Raw genomic sequence first — 16,905 nt, forward strand, 5'->3', positions numbered from 1 at the left:
TTTGAGAAGTCTCATCGAATCTTTTAGCAACATTTTCGAATTTCTCGTCGCTTTTTCTACTAGTTTCATCAATCTTTTGAGAAGTCTCGTCGAATCTTTTAGCAACATTTTCGAATTTATCGTCGCTTTTTCTACTAACTTCTTCAAGTTTTTCGTTGTTTTTTCTAGAAGTTTCATCGATCGTTTCAGAAACAGTTTTTAATTTCGATAAGATTACTTGCTCTGCTGACTGGAAGTGGAACGTCTCTGGGTCATCTCCGTTCTTCGTGAGGACATCCTTGAGTCGTGCTTGTAGGACTATCTTGCACCCACTGCTGTCTAATTCGTACTCTTCTAATTGTTCACGGAGCTGTTTTATGGTCAGTTCTTGTAGCAACATCTTTGGTCGGCACACACGTACTTTTCAAAATGTCTAAGTCTTTCCGAATACCGAACAATCAACGCACTTCAATTATTAACGACGAATAAAGTTCAAAAGTCTTTTAAAAGTCTCTCCGAATACCGAACAATTAACGCACTCCGATTATTCTCGACGAATAAAGTTCAAAAGTCTTTTTTTTTTCACTTTTCATTTATTTACACTCCACACCGTTAACACCACTGTAGCGTGATTTGTGTAATTACTCCTAATTACAATAAAACTAGCGGTTCGTAATTTATATACGACTTTATTTTTTTTATTTATACAAGTTTACTTTACAAACTTTAGCTTAAGACTAACTCTATTTACAAATATGTCCTATTTATATATGCGATACAGATATTCCAGAAATATCTATATATCTCCAGCTATGTCCATGTGACCGCTTGCACGTCATCGGCGCTGCATCGGCGTATCTCGAAACATCGATAGTGTTCTGTCTGTGCGGAGGCGGGAGCTGGTATACGAGGGTAGGTCAATAATTATTTTGTTACAATATATTCATCAAATAATATAATTGTACACAATTTTGAATTTTTTTTTTAAATATTGCTGACCCATATTTTTGGACCCGGTCTTCTGCACCGTGCGCGAGTATTCGATCACAAAAAATTGGAGTAACGGAAGGTTAAGAACTTAAGGGAATGGTTTGAATTCGGTAGTGGCTTGAACTACATGCCGGATTTATACTCAGCCATTGTCATTGCTGCTGCCGCTGCCGGAAATATTGCCCGAAATACGATATCGACGCGAGTGAGGTGTTCGCATCAGTTCCTCGCCAATGTCCTCACAACTCAACGATCGACTCTCAAGAATGGAATGTGACGACAGCATCGTCATGCTTACTTACTCACTTGCCACTTTGCCGGCGGTAAGTGAGAGAGAGTGTAGTTGAATGTGAATATTCACTCGCACTCGTGCTGCCAGTCCTTTGACTTCGTTCCCGAAAACCGACTTTTTGGGGAGCGCCGTGCAATGGCAGTAGCATGAGCAGCGGCAACGCGAGTGAGCTATATTTACACATTCACGCTGCCCACTTCCCTGCCCAATTCCCTGTCCAACAGGACTGAGTGTAAATGCGGTAAAGAGAGCCGGTCAACAGGCTCTGACAGACATTCATACGGCATTTTATAAACACAGTTATTTGTTCTGTCTTGTTAGTTGTTAACTTAAAATATGGTTGATTTAGATTAGACGTTCTTGTAGTATATACCTACCTACTTGTGTCCTATCGTTTTATAATCTCTTACCCATTGTAGAATATTATCGCTTTGCGAAGGGATCTGCAGTCATAGAAATCTGATATCCTGAATTTATCAATGATATAGAGACGTTTTTTACAGTGTAGTTAATTAAAATCGGTGTATTCACTATAACCAATTTGACTATTAAAAATATAATTGGAACATATAAAACGTGGAAATGATCGCACGCGGACCATAAAATGTTGATTGTATTATACAATTTATACGTTGAAAATGCAGAATCTGGACTTCCTTTGCTTTGTTCAAATCACGCAAGCATTATATAAATAGAGGAAGCGTTCACTGGATCAGTTCAAACATCGCTTTTTTTCTAAATTCATTAATTTCTCAAATGAAAGTTAAATTTGGCGTTTATTTATATAATGGACGATTTTTATGAGGGTCATTATCGGTTGTCTTTGTGTTTCTATTCACGCGTGATTAAGTTAAAACTTTTTTGTTAATATTATCGTTAACATACAGCATACAGGCTATACACTCCGTGCGGAGTTAGGGCAGCTCTACACATTCTTTCTCATCTCGTTGACTAGTCTAATCTAGGGTTCCTCTTAGCGTCCTCTGTTATTTTCCTCCATACATCTCGGTCCTGTATTTTTTGTCTCCATCGTTGCACTTTCAATTATTTATGTCCTAAAATACATGGTCTTCCATCTACTTTTTGGCCTTCCTTTAGCCCTTGTTTCACATTGTAACTTTCCTTACATCTTTTTATTTTCCCATTCTTCTTAAGTATTCATACCACTGTAGTCGCTGGGTTTTTGTAGTTTTCACTAAAAGGTTTTTTTTTTCTAAATTCAGAAGCTTTTCATAATCTCCTTGCACTGTTTTTTTTTAATAAATAATCCTTTTTAGCATTTGCCTCTCAAATATTTTTAATTTTTTTTTCTTCCCTCCTTGCTAGGCTCATGGTTTCTGCCCCACATGTCACCACTTTTCGAATTGCTATTCTGTATACTCTGATTTTCGTATCTCTGCCGATTTTTTTGTTTGTCAAAGTACTTTTGTATTTATTACACTCTATGGCCCGTTTGTATTCTGTTAATAAGTAATCTCTTTATTTCTTTCATGTTTGTGATTAAATTGTGACTGATAGGTATTGAAAATTACTGACTATTTCAAAATTAAAATTCCAGATTTTTGTATTTCACTCCTCTGTATCTTTATTTTCTCTCCCTATTTTCATGTAGGTATTTAATTTTCTCTTCATTTATTGTTAAGCCTCTTTGCGCTGCTTCTTTTCAATTTGTCTAGTTATGTGTTCTAACTTTCTTCTGTCTCTCGGTCATCAGCTTATTATTATGTTACTGGACTTCCTATGATTTGTTCAAATCAAAGGAAGCATTATACTTATAAATACAGGAAGCCAGGAAGCGTTCACAGGATCAGCTCAAACATTGCTTTTTATTTTTCTAAATTAATTTTCTCAAATGAAAGTTAAATTTGACATTTATTTATACAGGGTGTAACAAAAATACAGATCATAAATTAAATCACCTATTCTGGGACCAAAGATAGTTCGAATGAACCTAACTTACCTTAGTACAAATATGCATACAAAGAAAGTTATAGCCCTTTGAAGTTACAAAATGAAAATCGATTTTTTCCGATATACCTATCGAAAACTATTACAGATTTTTTAATGAAAATGGACATGTGGTATTCTTATGGCAGAAACATCTTAAAAAGAAATTATACTGAAATTTGTGAACTCCATAAAAATTTTATGGGGGTTTTGTTCCCTTGATCCCCCCCAAACTTTTGCGTACGTTCCAATTAAATTATTATTGTGGCACCATTAGCTAAACACAGTATTTTTAAAACTTTTTTCCTCTTAGTACTTTTTCGAAAAGCTAGTTTTTATCGAGATATTTTGAATATTTGTCAAATCCACCTATTTGTATACTGACAAGAGACCTGGTAGTAATATGAAAATTTATTTATAAATTTATTAGTTTGAGATATATTTTGAACTATATTAGAAAAGAAGCCATATCTCGATAAGAGGTGTCTTATCGAAAAAAGACTAAGAGGCAAAAAAGTTTTAAAAACGTTGTATTTAACTAATGGTACCGCAATAATAGTTTAATTGGAACGTACACAAACATTTGGGGGACTTAAAGGCACAAAACCCCCATACAATTTTTATGTAAATATATTAAAAAAGAAGCCGCAACTCGATTAAAACTGGTTTATCAAAAAAATACTAAGAGGCAAAAAAGTTTTAAAAATATTGTGTTTAACTAATGGTACCACAACAATAATTTAATTGGAGCGTAAATAAAAGTTTGGGGGGTGGTTTAAGGGAACAAAACCCCCATACAATTTTTATAGGGTGCACAAATTTTACTATTATTTTGTTTTTAAGATGTTCCTGCCATAAGAATGCCACATGGCCATTTTCAATAAAAGATCTGTAATAGTTTTCGATATATTGGAAAAAATCAATTTTCATTTTGTAACTTCAAAGGGCTATAACTTTTTTTGTAGGCATATTTGTACTAAGGTAAGTTAGGTTGAATCGAACTATTTTTGATCCCAGAATATGTGGTTTAATTCATGACCTGTATTTTTGTTACACCCTGTATAATGGGCAATTTTTATGAGGGACATTATCGCTTGTGTTTGTGTTTCTATTCACGCGTGATTAAGTTAAACCTTTTTGTCAGTATTATCGTTAATACCCACAAGTTTGGTATAGAGAAAGTTTGATTTCGAGAAAACTGGATGTTTAAAGGATTAAGTGATTTATTAACAACCTACAGATCCATTAAATGCACGAAAAGAGAGATCATTGCTCTTTTAAGCACAAAAAAATTGACAGCAAAAACATTTTGCTGCCACCTGTTCACTGATTCAAGATATTGTGGAATAAAAAGTTAAAAATCTAGAGAATAACAGTTAAAGAAGTAGTCAAAAAAGAGAAAAAGAAAAGCTGGGACAAATTCAGAGAAAAAAAAATAGAAGTATGGAAAAAACATTTCAAACAACTATTGAACGGAGAAATAGGAAAAGCAAAGGAAAATGAAAACAACGTATTTGGTGGAGCAGAGAAAAATACTGGGGAAATAGAAGCTATACAGCAAGAAAAACTAGAGGAAGTGAAGCAATAGGAAAGTTAAATACTGGGAAAGCGGGAGCGATGAAGTTAGTCCATAAATCTTGAACTATATAGGGGAAAAGGAAAGAAAACATTACTATAATTATAACTTCGAAGCAAACAAAACCTAAATGTAAATAAATAGCCAACAAAGGTGATGAAAATAACAAGGAAAAAGGCACGGAAGATCTAATCGAAGCGATGATAGATCAATAAAAAATAAAAGGAAATAAACGTATGCAAATAGGTGCTTGCTTGGGAACAGTAATAAATAACAGAGTAAGCACCGAGGACGACATCAAAAACAGACTAGAGAGAATAAGAAAACTATTCCAAGCGCTGAATAGAGGATTCCTCAACAACAAATAAATATCAAGCAAAACGAAGGTAACAATATATGAAACAATATACAGGCCAACGTTGACAAACGAAACAGAAAACTGAAGTTTATGCAAAAAGACCAGAGTAGGATACAAGCAGCAGAGATGAAAGATCTCAGAAGAAAGATAGGAACAAGAAGGATATACAGACTCAGAAATGAAGAAACAAGAAATATACTTAAAAGTAAAACGTTGTTTGTTGATACAATAAAGGAGAAAAAATTAACATGATTAGGTCATATAAGACGGATGGACAGAAACAGGCTAATGAAAATAATGTAGGAAGCTAAAACAATAGAGAAAAACAGAAGGGGTAGACCAATATTAGGTAGAGTAGCGACATAGCGGATATATTACAAAATAAGGTTAAACCTTGGCGGAAAGCAACACAAACTGTGAAGAACAGAAAATGATGGAGAAAATTCATCCAAAGCTAGATGCACTTTCATCAACACTTAACTGTAGAAGAGGAAGGATTATGTATGTATGTATGTATTCCTTATTTATAATCCATTCTTCCTTCTTTATAGGTAGTAGCACCCACTAAAATAAGATTTTCGATCCATTTTATGTCTTCTTTACGTGTCTAAATCATATCACTGTCCGTTTTTGTTGTTATAAAGTGTTGTATTCCTAAAGACCAATCAATCCCCCCTTATAGGTACACTTTCCTATTTGTTTCTATGAGATAAGAAATAAAAATAGTTACACACTCACAAAATATGTCATATCATTAAAATATTTAACTAGTGTAAATCTCTCACTAGCTTAACAATACAAACAACAAAAAATTAATAGTATACACAAGTATTTAAATGATTTATTTATCCTTCATACAAAAACATATTACCAATTAGTTGCTTGTTGTAAATGGCAATATTATTTTTATTTGAATATAAATTTAGCCTTGGTTCAGATATAAAGAAGGTGGATATGTGGGTTTATTTAGAAACTGTAATGCAAGTAGCATTCTACATTTTTTGTGTGTACCTACATATACACATACTTTTTCATATTTTTATTAGGCGCCAAATGTCATATTTTGTATTGTGCCAAAGTAGGTATATGAAAGATGGTGACGACGCTCGACGCTATATTATGTAGTCCAGTAAATAAAATAAGATGCACATATATAAAAGGGGAGGCCTTTGTCCAGGGGTGGATGCAAACAGGCTGAAGAAAAAGAAGAAGAACCTAACCTACCCAGAAAAATATGATCCGTATTTTTATTTCTACTAGGTACGTATTAAATTTAAGTTTAACTTGTTGTCCTGCGTTCATTTAATAAATATGTATTCATAAATATTATCTATATTTTATACTTAATCTTTTTTATTTCAAAGAGAAAACTAAAGCTTTATAAAAAATGCAAAAAGTTGTTTCATAACTTATATCTCATTATCTCTTATCTATATCTATACTTCATAATCTTATAACTTATATAATAATAAGTATTAATACATATTTATAATCAGTGTTTAACATCAAAATCATCAATGTGAAAATTTTTGAAGTGCATATCTTATTTGTTTGATATTATGTCTTTGATTTTATCGAAGAATGCTGAAAAAGCTAGTTTTCTAGTTTTTCTTTACATTTTGTGATTATTTGTTCTAAATAAAGGCATTCAGTTAGTTGTGTATTACTGTTTTGTAAAAATAGTAAAACCTTCTATACGGAATTCAGGGTAAATAAAGAGCTATGATAAGGCTACATTTAATATATCTTTGTATGTATTGTCGAGGAAATCAAAGGGAAAATGATATAGAACGAGCTTGCAAAAATTTTTCACAAGCAGGATTATGTTTACAGAATCAGGACAAAGTATTTAAAAATTACATAACAAAATTATTGATAAAGTAGGATGTAGGTGCCGTAATTGGAGATAAAAGTAAGAAGTTAAAAATATAGAAGACAGATTAGTAGTAAAAAGACATGTTAAAAGTGCAAACATCTAGGAAGATTACCAATATTTAAGAAAATTTTAAAATATTTAAAATAATACACAACCTGTACAATACAAGGCCAGATATCTATCATCTAATTAGTAAATATAACGTTAGAAACAACAAAAAACTGTTTAATCCAACACTAAAACTAACAATTAGAGGATGCAAGATATAAACAATAGAAACAATTTTTAAACATTATCATAAGTGTATGGGTTAGCTTTAATAATAACAACAGAAAAAAAGGAGTTTCAAAAAAATTTCAAGGAGGATAACTCCTACAAAAACCCGAAAAATTAGTCCGAAAATAAACCAGGAAAGAAAAAATATATAGGTACATTAATGTTTTGTATTTTGATAACGATTTCCGAAATTGAAATCGAAAAGTTAAATAAACTTAAATTTAAAGTAAAATTTAGGTTTATTTGCAACAAAAATAGTAGATTGTATTAAGATGCTACAAAAAAAGAGCTTAAGAACAATATTAAAAAATATATGCTTATGGATGATAGTACACAATAAACAGTAGAAAGGTAAGTTATAAGTATTTAAGTGAACAAGAAGGCACTCGTATTTCAAAAGTTACAAAATTTACCTATTTTCGATTCTTGTGAGAATAACAAAAGTAATTTATGGATGTACAAATCATTTTAGACCCAAAAATAGTAATTATTTATAATTTTATCAACTCTATGTCATATTATGTATAAATTTTTAGTTTGTGAAAACTGTTATTATAGATAGCAGTGCGTGAAGGGTTTAAAGTGTGCGTGAAGTAACAATGTATTTTAAATGGGATTTACTTTTTCGCATATTTTCAATAGGTTTTTGGCACACTTTCATATAATCAAATATCCTTAACTTTCGCGTTGTTATGGTGATGACAATATGAGCAATGACTTTTTGACAGTTTTGTGGTTTGAAAGTAGTTAGGATTTTTAAATGTCAAAGTTCTAAAAACTGTAGAATAGAAATGAATTGCAGTGACGAAGAGTTACAGTTTTTTTATTTGTTTCTCGTAGATAAAAAAATATTGTATGAAACTGTGCGTGAAGTACTTTTTGCGAACTTACGTGATTTATAGCACTCGCTCGGTTGTCGCTCGTGCTCAAAATATCGCGTGCGTTCGCAAAAAGCATACTTCACGAACTGTTGCATAAATAACTATTTTAGTATGTAGGAGAAAAATAAATGAAGCAGTTTTCAAAATAAATTTTTTTCTAACGGAATATCTTGTGTTGTTGCCGAATAACTTCTAGAGTATATACATACAGGCAACAATTATAAGAAATAAAAAGGATGGAAATACCAGATAACAGCAAAGTTAATAAGATTGACTAGAATCTCGATGAATTACTTACCTATTATAAAAGACATAGAGCTGAAGTTCGATACGAATCATAATGATATGCGGTTGATCAAGCATTGGCACCGCGTGACAAACAAGAACTAAAATAAACACTATTGATGTTCATAGGCGAAGCAAAAAAACAGGGAACCAATAATCAATCAGAATAAAACAAAATACTTCCAGGGGCCAGAGCGCCAGAGGGCCGATTACTTTAAATACTTGGACGGTAAAAATAAAAATGCAGAAATAATCGAAAGTATTAAGCGTAAAACCGGGTCTATTGGAAATATCACCGTCTACTTAAAGCCACACACGTGAGCAAAAAACAAAGACAATAATATATAGAGCAGTAATTAGACCGGTGATAGCATATTGTGCGGAAGTAATGTATTATACCAAGAGACGACGAAAAACTAAGAATAACTGAAAGAAGAACTATGAGAAGAATACAGAGCCCTAAAGAAAAATACAAAAAAACTTGTTCTTGACTGGCTTCGCCGCATTCACTATAGCTCTCTATCTTCTACGATGTTGCGCTTCCATCTCCCATTGTTGTACTCCAACCCTAATCTTAGATAAATTCCTTTCAACATCATCCTTCCACCTTTTCTGTGACAGCCTATTGATTTTCTACTACACTATCTAGTATCTATCTCAAAAAACACTGTCTTTAACACTCTGCCTACTTCTGATCTTTTACCACAGGGTCTGCACTTATTATCCGATATAAAAGATTGAGATGGTTTAGACACATAAAGAAGAGAAGAAGATGCACTTATTAGGAAGGTAACAAACTGGAAACAAGTAATAAACAGACCCATAGGAAGACCAAAAATAAGATGGAAATACCACCTAAGTAGGTACTAAGAGGATATACTTAATATCAGATATGAAAATTGCAAGTGAAAGAAATTATTCAGGACTGGAGAGTGTGGGAAAAGGTAGTACTTTAGTATTTTTGGTGGGAATAAGCCACAATTTTTTTACTTTAGAATTAAGTTCATTTGACGTTTCAATTTCTATTTCGGAATTGTCTTCAACAACTTCCGAAGTGGATATCAAAACGTCAAATAAATTAATTTTAAAGAAAAATTGTGGCTTATTCCCTCCAAAAATACTAAAATGCATGATTGATTTCATAAGAAAATTGCTTCAGAACAATAAAAAGATAGTAGGCAAAGCAAGAAAACATAGTAACCTTTGAGAAATACAAATGGATATACCTATGCCGAGTAATCCACCGCGTTAAATGGATCAAAAGAGCTCAAAGAATATTGAGGGATCTATACTCTTTCTATAGTAATCGGTTCATTACCTATATATCTTGTTTTGTTATGTTAAAACAGTTATCTGTACACATCTGTATCACTTATTTTCACAATTCGAGCACGTTTTTCACATATCAATAGATAATATCTCGATTTTTCTTTCCTGTATCAATTTTATTCCAGCAATTTTATTCATTGCGGATCCAAAAAAATCCATTTGTGGATTCCAGCTTCGATATTATAGATTTTTTTCTAATTTTCTTAGTTTTTTAGAAAAGTCATCTAGGCCTGAATCCGGCGTACCAAAAAAATGTTGATTAATAGTAAGCTGAAAATTTGTTCATTGCTTAGCGGTGTCTACGTCTAGTCGGACAAACTTTGATGTATGGGAACATTGGAACAGGGGAAGTTTGAATTGTGGAACGTGTCATCCTGACAAGTTTATGATTGTGAAAATTAGCAGGTTGTTTTTAAGTTTATTCAATAACAAACTTTAGATAATAGGTACCTATAGTAAAAAATGCTTGTCCGACAAATATGTTGGGCGTTTTAATAAGTCCGACAGGTAGAACATGTAAAATGAAGGAATTATCATGGTGGTAAATAACAGTCTGATTTTGCATGAGAGTTTAACCCTGGAAGGACCAAGGAGGGTTAAAAAGTATCCACAGCATTGCATTACATCTGATTTTCTTAAAACCTTTGTTCCTAAAAATCTCAAATAATTAGTAGTTGTCGGCGTACTACTGCCCTATTAGATGGCATAATTAGCATTTCTATAATTTAATTCGTTTCCTCATACTTTTATAAAAACTTGACAGTGGATTATAAATATATAAATAAATATATCCCCTTGAATACCTAACACCATCTAAAAATGGAAAGGGACGATATCATTCATGTGTCAAATTAGCAAAATCTAAAAGAAAAAAGGCCAATAAGTGGGAAAACCCAACCATAGTTTGTTCAAAATGCAAGTACATATGAGGAGCTTTTTTACAAAACTGCATTAATCCATTTCTGGCAAAGTTTTTTTTTTATTATATTCGAGAATTTGGTCTGCCCTACATCTTATGTATAACTAACTCTCATGTGTCAAATGGCAATATTTCCCATTTAAAATGAGCCTAAACATCACGTTTCTACCACAAAACTTAATTAATCTACTCAAAAATCTTTACCCCATGTTCACTTTTTTTATACAAAACTTTAACTTTAAATTAACGTTTTTTTCTATAAATCTAACCTCAATTCATTATGTTCTCTGAAATTTCCAAATTTCAGTACAACAGCTGCAGCAAGTTTTGCGTCTCCTGAAAATTTTTGAAAAGTGGATTTATGCACTTTTGTAAAAAAGCTCCTCATATGTATGCGGTAAGCACAGTAAGAAGTCAAAAATGTTTATGTATCCTACGATGATGCCAATTGCACTAAAGCCGAAGACTTCTGGTAAATGAATTCTAAATAAATAATAAGTAAATAAATTCGTATCTTTTAACTGTTCCATTAACGTCTAGGAATAATATAAAAGTGTTATTTTTAAAATAGTTTAAATAAAGAAGCACGTTTTTGATTAATTTATGTGTGGACATTTATTGACCCTCCTTGACCCTCGCTGTTTCTACTAAAAGGTTGGTCCTGCGAGGGTTAATGAAAGGGTCACAAAAACAAATCAATTGGAAGTTCTGTCCGACAAAATACATGGGACGTTTTCGTAGTCTGACGTTCGAAACCTTCAACCTGTTCCACAATTAAAACTTCCACTGTTCTAGTGTTCCCCTACATCAAAAATTGCCGACTAGACACCGTTAAGTCATTAAAAAATTTTCAGCTTGCTATTAATAAACTCTTTTTTGGTACGCGGGATCCAGGCATAATCTTTACAATGTGTAGATAGATATTATCTCCAACAAATGTAACATTAATTAAAAAAATGTTAGTGATCTTATTAATCGAAAATTTGAAGTTCAAAAGTTACAATTCGCTGTATTTTATAAAATAAATAATTAATTTATAGTTGTGCCGATATAGCGTCCTTAAAAGATAGACAGACTTACCGTTCGAACAAATACTAGAGTTATCAGGATGTCCAGAGCTATCCGTATCACTATCGTGTATGGGATTCGAATGCAGAGAGAGGTCCCTGGGACCGGGACTCGGAGATCTCCCCCTGATAATCGCAGCCCCATCAGCAGGTCCACTCAAGATGTCCGTTATCATAAATCGAGATCTAGTAGCTGCTGTCTGAGGCATGACCTTCGGATCGTCCTGTACTGTCATGCCAAGCACTTTTTCTCCGACACCCAACACTTTGAATGCAATAAAATCCGTGGAAAAAATTTTGAGCACTATTTTTGAAAAAAAAATCGTCAATTATCAAGTTCGTACGTTCACCGGCGCATTCACTATCACTGTTAATGACGTTAGTAGAGGAAGGAATGTTAACAACAACAGGTGTTCTTGCACAGCGCTACATCCACTCTCCCAAAGAAGTGTAACTGCTAAACTAACCTAAGCGTTTGATTCAGTGAATACCCCGACAGTAAATCAGCCATGTTGTCTCTCCCACTTACGCTCCCATCCCCTCCACCTCCGCCACGCCAATGGAAGGGTGAGAAGTCCTAATTGGTCGACCAATCGGTGCGCTAGGCGGTTGGATGTCGTCTTGGTGTATTTATTTTATGGGCAGGACTTTGAAAGGGATTTTGTTAGATTGAGTATTTAGGAAAACAGTTTTATGCTTTAAGGTCTTTTCATTGGTTACATAATGAAGCTGGAGGAGAAGAGAAATAAGCTGTGTTATTGTGCTGTTCTATTCTATTAGTTTTGTGTTATGCTGTTAGCGCTGTTTTCCTGTTTTAATAAATTCATTATGATGCTATTTATTTCCTATTTAATCCTAGCACTTTGTTTTGATATACAAATTAGGGATGTATCAACACAGATTAATTAAAATTAAGTGTAGATATGGGATGTCGAAGAATATTAAAATATTTTCTATAAAATAATAAAAATGAGAAAAGTTCAGCATCTGAGTTGGTACGAAAGTGAGAACAATATTGCTCTTATTTGACCAGTATTTAATCGATTAACCTCAGTGGTGGCGATGAATTGGGAAATATTAGGTTTAGGTAAACATTATAAAAAGGAAAAGATTCCTCTCATTGGCTGTATACCATAATAAAAAACTTACTAATGAAGTAAAAACCTCACGTGTAGGTAGATGGTATATAATTTATTAAAATTTTTTTTCTAAAATGATCCAAAATGGATAAAATCACACAAACGTTTTCGGACCAATCAGTCCATCATCAGGTGGTAGAAACTTTAGATCCAAAGTAGTTGGAACTAGCTACATATTTAGGTCAAAAGACCTTAATATTATAATAATTATGCCATTTCGGCTACAAAAATATCGACAATAAGTCGATGTCACAAGAAATTAAAATGCAGCGGTATTACAGAGTGGTCTTCATCTTGGCTTCAAACTGACAGACTTGACTAGTAAATATGTAGCTAGTTCCAACTACTTTGGATCTAAAGTTTCTACCACCTGATGATGGACTGATTGGTCCGAAAACGTTTGTGTGATTTATCCATTTTGGATCATTTTAGAAAAATTTTTTTAATAAATTATATACCATCTACCTACACGTGAGGTTTTTACTTCATTAGTAAGTATTATAAATAGGCATTTACCTAAAAAAGACATAATATTTAATTAATGATGAATAACTCAAACGCAGGTTCTAAAAATACCTAAACAAATATTTTTTAGCTTTGTAACCTATTTCAAAAGTAAAAAAAATTAATCGGTATCTAATAAAGGGTAATATTAGATAATAGCATTGATTATAGACACGGATCCGTGTCTATAATCAATGTTAATAGTACCTACTTAAATATTTGTAAATTTAAGTTAAAGCTTAATTTTTTTATTAAAGAAATGGTGCGTGGCACTTTGGGAGGTACCTATATACAGTTGAGTCCAGGGTTCTTTACCCGTGCGTTATTGAAGCTAGGACAAATAATCCCCGGACAAAAAATCCCCACAAATTATCCCTGGACAGAAAATCCCCGGACAAATAATCCCCGGACAAAAATCCCCCAAAAAATCCCGGACAAATAATCTCCACAAATTTTTTTGGACAAAATATCCCCACAATAAATCACCAAGAAATATTTGCTGCCGAATATTTCTCTAAAATCGAAAACAAGCAAAACCATCTTTTACTTTTATAGTTTTCTAAAAGTTTTCCCGAAATTTTAACAAATTTCGAATTCTAATACCATGCTAAAAACTTTAAATTTTACATGACAAAATAGTGAGTTTTTTCAAAAATCGTGGAAAATATGGGGAATGAGCTAAGACCCCGTTCTCATGACAGGCGCTTAACTCGCGTTTTGATAACGCGCGATTACAACTACATAGACACATTTTACTTGAGACCGTTCACATGCCAACACGCGTCTTAATGACCTAAAACGCGCGTTACCATGTGAACTGTCTTCAGTAAAATGTATGTAGTTGTAATCGCGCGTTATCAAAATGCGTGTTAAGTGCTTGTGATGAAAACGGGGCCTTAGCTCATTCCCCATATCTTCCACGATTTTTGAAAAAACTCATATTCATTTGTCATGTAAAAAGTTTTCAGCATGGAATTGGAATTTTAAATTTGTTAAAATTTCGGGAAAACTTTTAGAAAACTATTCGGCAGCAAAAATTTCTTGGGGATTTTTTGTCCGGGATCTTTTGTGGGGATATTTTGTCCAAAAAAATTTGTGGGGATTATTTGTCCGGGATTTTTTGTGGGGATTTCTTGTCCGGGGATTATTTGTCCGGGGATTTTTTGTCCAGGGATAATTTGTGGGGTTTTTTGTCCGGGATTGTTTGTCCGGGGATTATTTGTCCAGACCACGCCTCGTTAATACCTGGCGAGATAAAACACATACTTTTTATCTAGCATCATTGTCTTCTACGCATGAAACTAAAGACAAACCAGATACCGCCTGTTATTAAGTAAAGACACATGTTATTTTTATAAACGCTCTAGAGTCAGTACATCGAAAAGAGATAGATACAAAAAAGATGCTTGGGGACGTTTTCAGATTTTAAGTACAATCTGTAACGGTTCTGGTTTGTTTACTTGTCACTGTCAGTTTGTTGGATTTTTTCCTGTTTATTTATGCTGTTTTTTTCATTTAGAAGTTATTTATATTAAACCAACAGTTGTTTGCAAAACTAATTTTATACTGGAGTTTGAAATTTTTGGTACCTAAGTGTATTTTATTTTGCCATTAGTTTACATACAAAGTTAACCTTATTCACAATTGAAGGAATGGTTTTGTTGAAATTTCCGTAAAAGTGAAATACTTAAATAACAAAAAGAAAATATTTTATTTTCAAATATTTATATTATAACAAATATTTAATATCACTAATGATATTAAAAGAATTTATTAAGCTACTTCAAATGTAGGTGTAATTCAGCACCAAAATTATAAATTCTATTTATTTTATAACGTCAAATTTTATAATGTAATCCGTGATCGGAGCAGTAGCCACTTTCTGTCACTTGCTGTTGCGTGGAATAGACTTTCGATTTATTTCGTATGCTTTAAACTTTAAATGATGACGCACGAGTAAAGAATCATGGACTCAACTCAAGTGTAGGTATAGGTAGGTAACTGTTTGTCGTGGAAATAAAATGGTTGTTTTTACTATTTTCCTTACCATTTCAGCATAAGTAATTATTTTCTCACATTTTAAACTTTTCATGAATTTCTACAAAAATATTTATCTAAAAATTAGCTAAATCGATCCAGTCGGTCTCGAGTTGTTATAAAAAAATAAAATGACGTTTGTTAGACAAAGGCATTTTGTTTCAATAATAAGTGTATCACTTTATCAATCAAATCAAAGATGGAGTAAAAATTTTAATTTTTTAATTATAACGCGGGCACATAAATTTGATACACCCTGTATATTGATTTGTAACTATTTAGTAGAAGGTAGCTTTTACGCAATGGGTTTATCTTTAATGAGTTTTTCCCTGAAGACTTAAAGACATTTGTAAATAAAGTGAAGTGAAAAGACAATTTATTTAGGATTATAATTTAAAAAGATTGTTTGTTACGTGAAAGGTAAATTCCACAGGTAGCTATAATTATTAGTTTTTAGAAAAATAAAGGTAGAGAGATTTGGAATTTTAAGTCTGTTTGTTTAAGCATAAGAATATTTGTATAATTTCCGAAAAGTGATTAGTTTGAGTAGAAGTATTGTTTGAAAGAATGCCTGGGTTTTTCGAATGAAAAAGAGGAATGTGGAAAGAGAAATGTTTCTGATTGGCTTGGCAATTTGGAAGGGGGAAAGAGAAGTTGGAATGTTGAGACAGTTTGAAAAAGAAAGATTATTGTGTGGCCGGCATCCGAGAAGGGCAGTCGAAAGTTTTCGCGGATAGTTCAGAAGCAAGTACTAGTGGTTGTTTGTTAGTGGAGAGTAGCTGAAAAGTGGAACGAGACAAATCAAATCGAGAAGAAATACCTCTTTGATTCTGTAAAGTCCAAGAGCGTAAGTTACAAGAATTATCGTTATTCAAACTATTTGTGACACCAAGTAAAAAAGATACTTGGGTCTCAGGATATTATTATTGGGAGAAAGAGAGGAGAGAGTTTTGGAGTTTATTGAACAAGTACTGGTCAAAAGAGGCCTGGCTTGTGTTTTGGAGAAATAGTTGCTGGTATGCTGAGATATTGATATTGATGCTGAGAACGGAGAGGGCTTTGATTGGTAGCCAAACATAATCAACAAGGAAGAGCTGTTTGGGTCAAGAGGAGACATCATTGTGTGTGAATCAAAAGGGTCAGTCAATAACTTATGTGATAGATGTTCTTTATAATCAGAAGTTAAAATTTTTGCGTAAAAGCATATGAATTAAGATTCCAACATTTCAAAAATTTAATAAGTAGTATAAGTAGTTTTGCAAATACATACCTAAATTTGTTTGTTTAGCTTATTTTATTAATGGTATCAGGAACAAAGCGATAAATATTTGTTTGAATTAGATTAATTATATGGTAAAAGTTTCATTTCGACAATTATGCCCACAGGATTTAATTGATAGATTTTCAGAGCATTGCTTTTGAGAATAAAGGTATTTGTATGTGCTTATTT

At 32.7% G+C, this 16,905-nt stretch overlaps 1 protein-coding gene across 1 annotated transcript in view; it reads right to left on the minus strand.

Annotated features, from left to right (window-relative positions):
• The window catches only part of LOC114330383 (homeobox protein B-H1), a 172,665-nt gene extending 160,419 nt beyond the window's left edge, over positions 1–12,246 (minus strand). The window contains exon 1 of the mRNA XM_028279725.2: positions 11,789–12,246. Coding sequence (XP_028135526.1) covers positions 11,789–12,011 — 223 coding nt within the window. The 5' untranslated portion in view covers positions 12,012–12,246. The remainder of the gene's footprint in view (positions 1–11,788) is intronic.
• Between the last annotated feature and the right edge of the window lie 4,659 nt (positions 12,247–16,905).

The sequence above is a fragment of the Diabrotica virgifera genome, chromosome 7 (genome assembly GCF_917563875.1).
Source record: "Diabrotica virgifera virgifera chromosome 7, PGI_DIABVI_V3a".
Taxonomy (NCBI): domain Eukaryota; kingdom Metazoa; phylum Arthropoda; class Insecta; order Coleoptera; family Chrysomelidae; genus Diabrotica; species Diabrotica virgifera.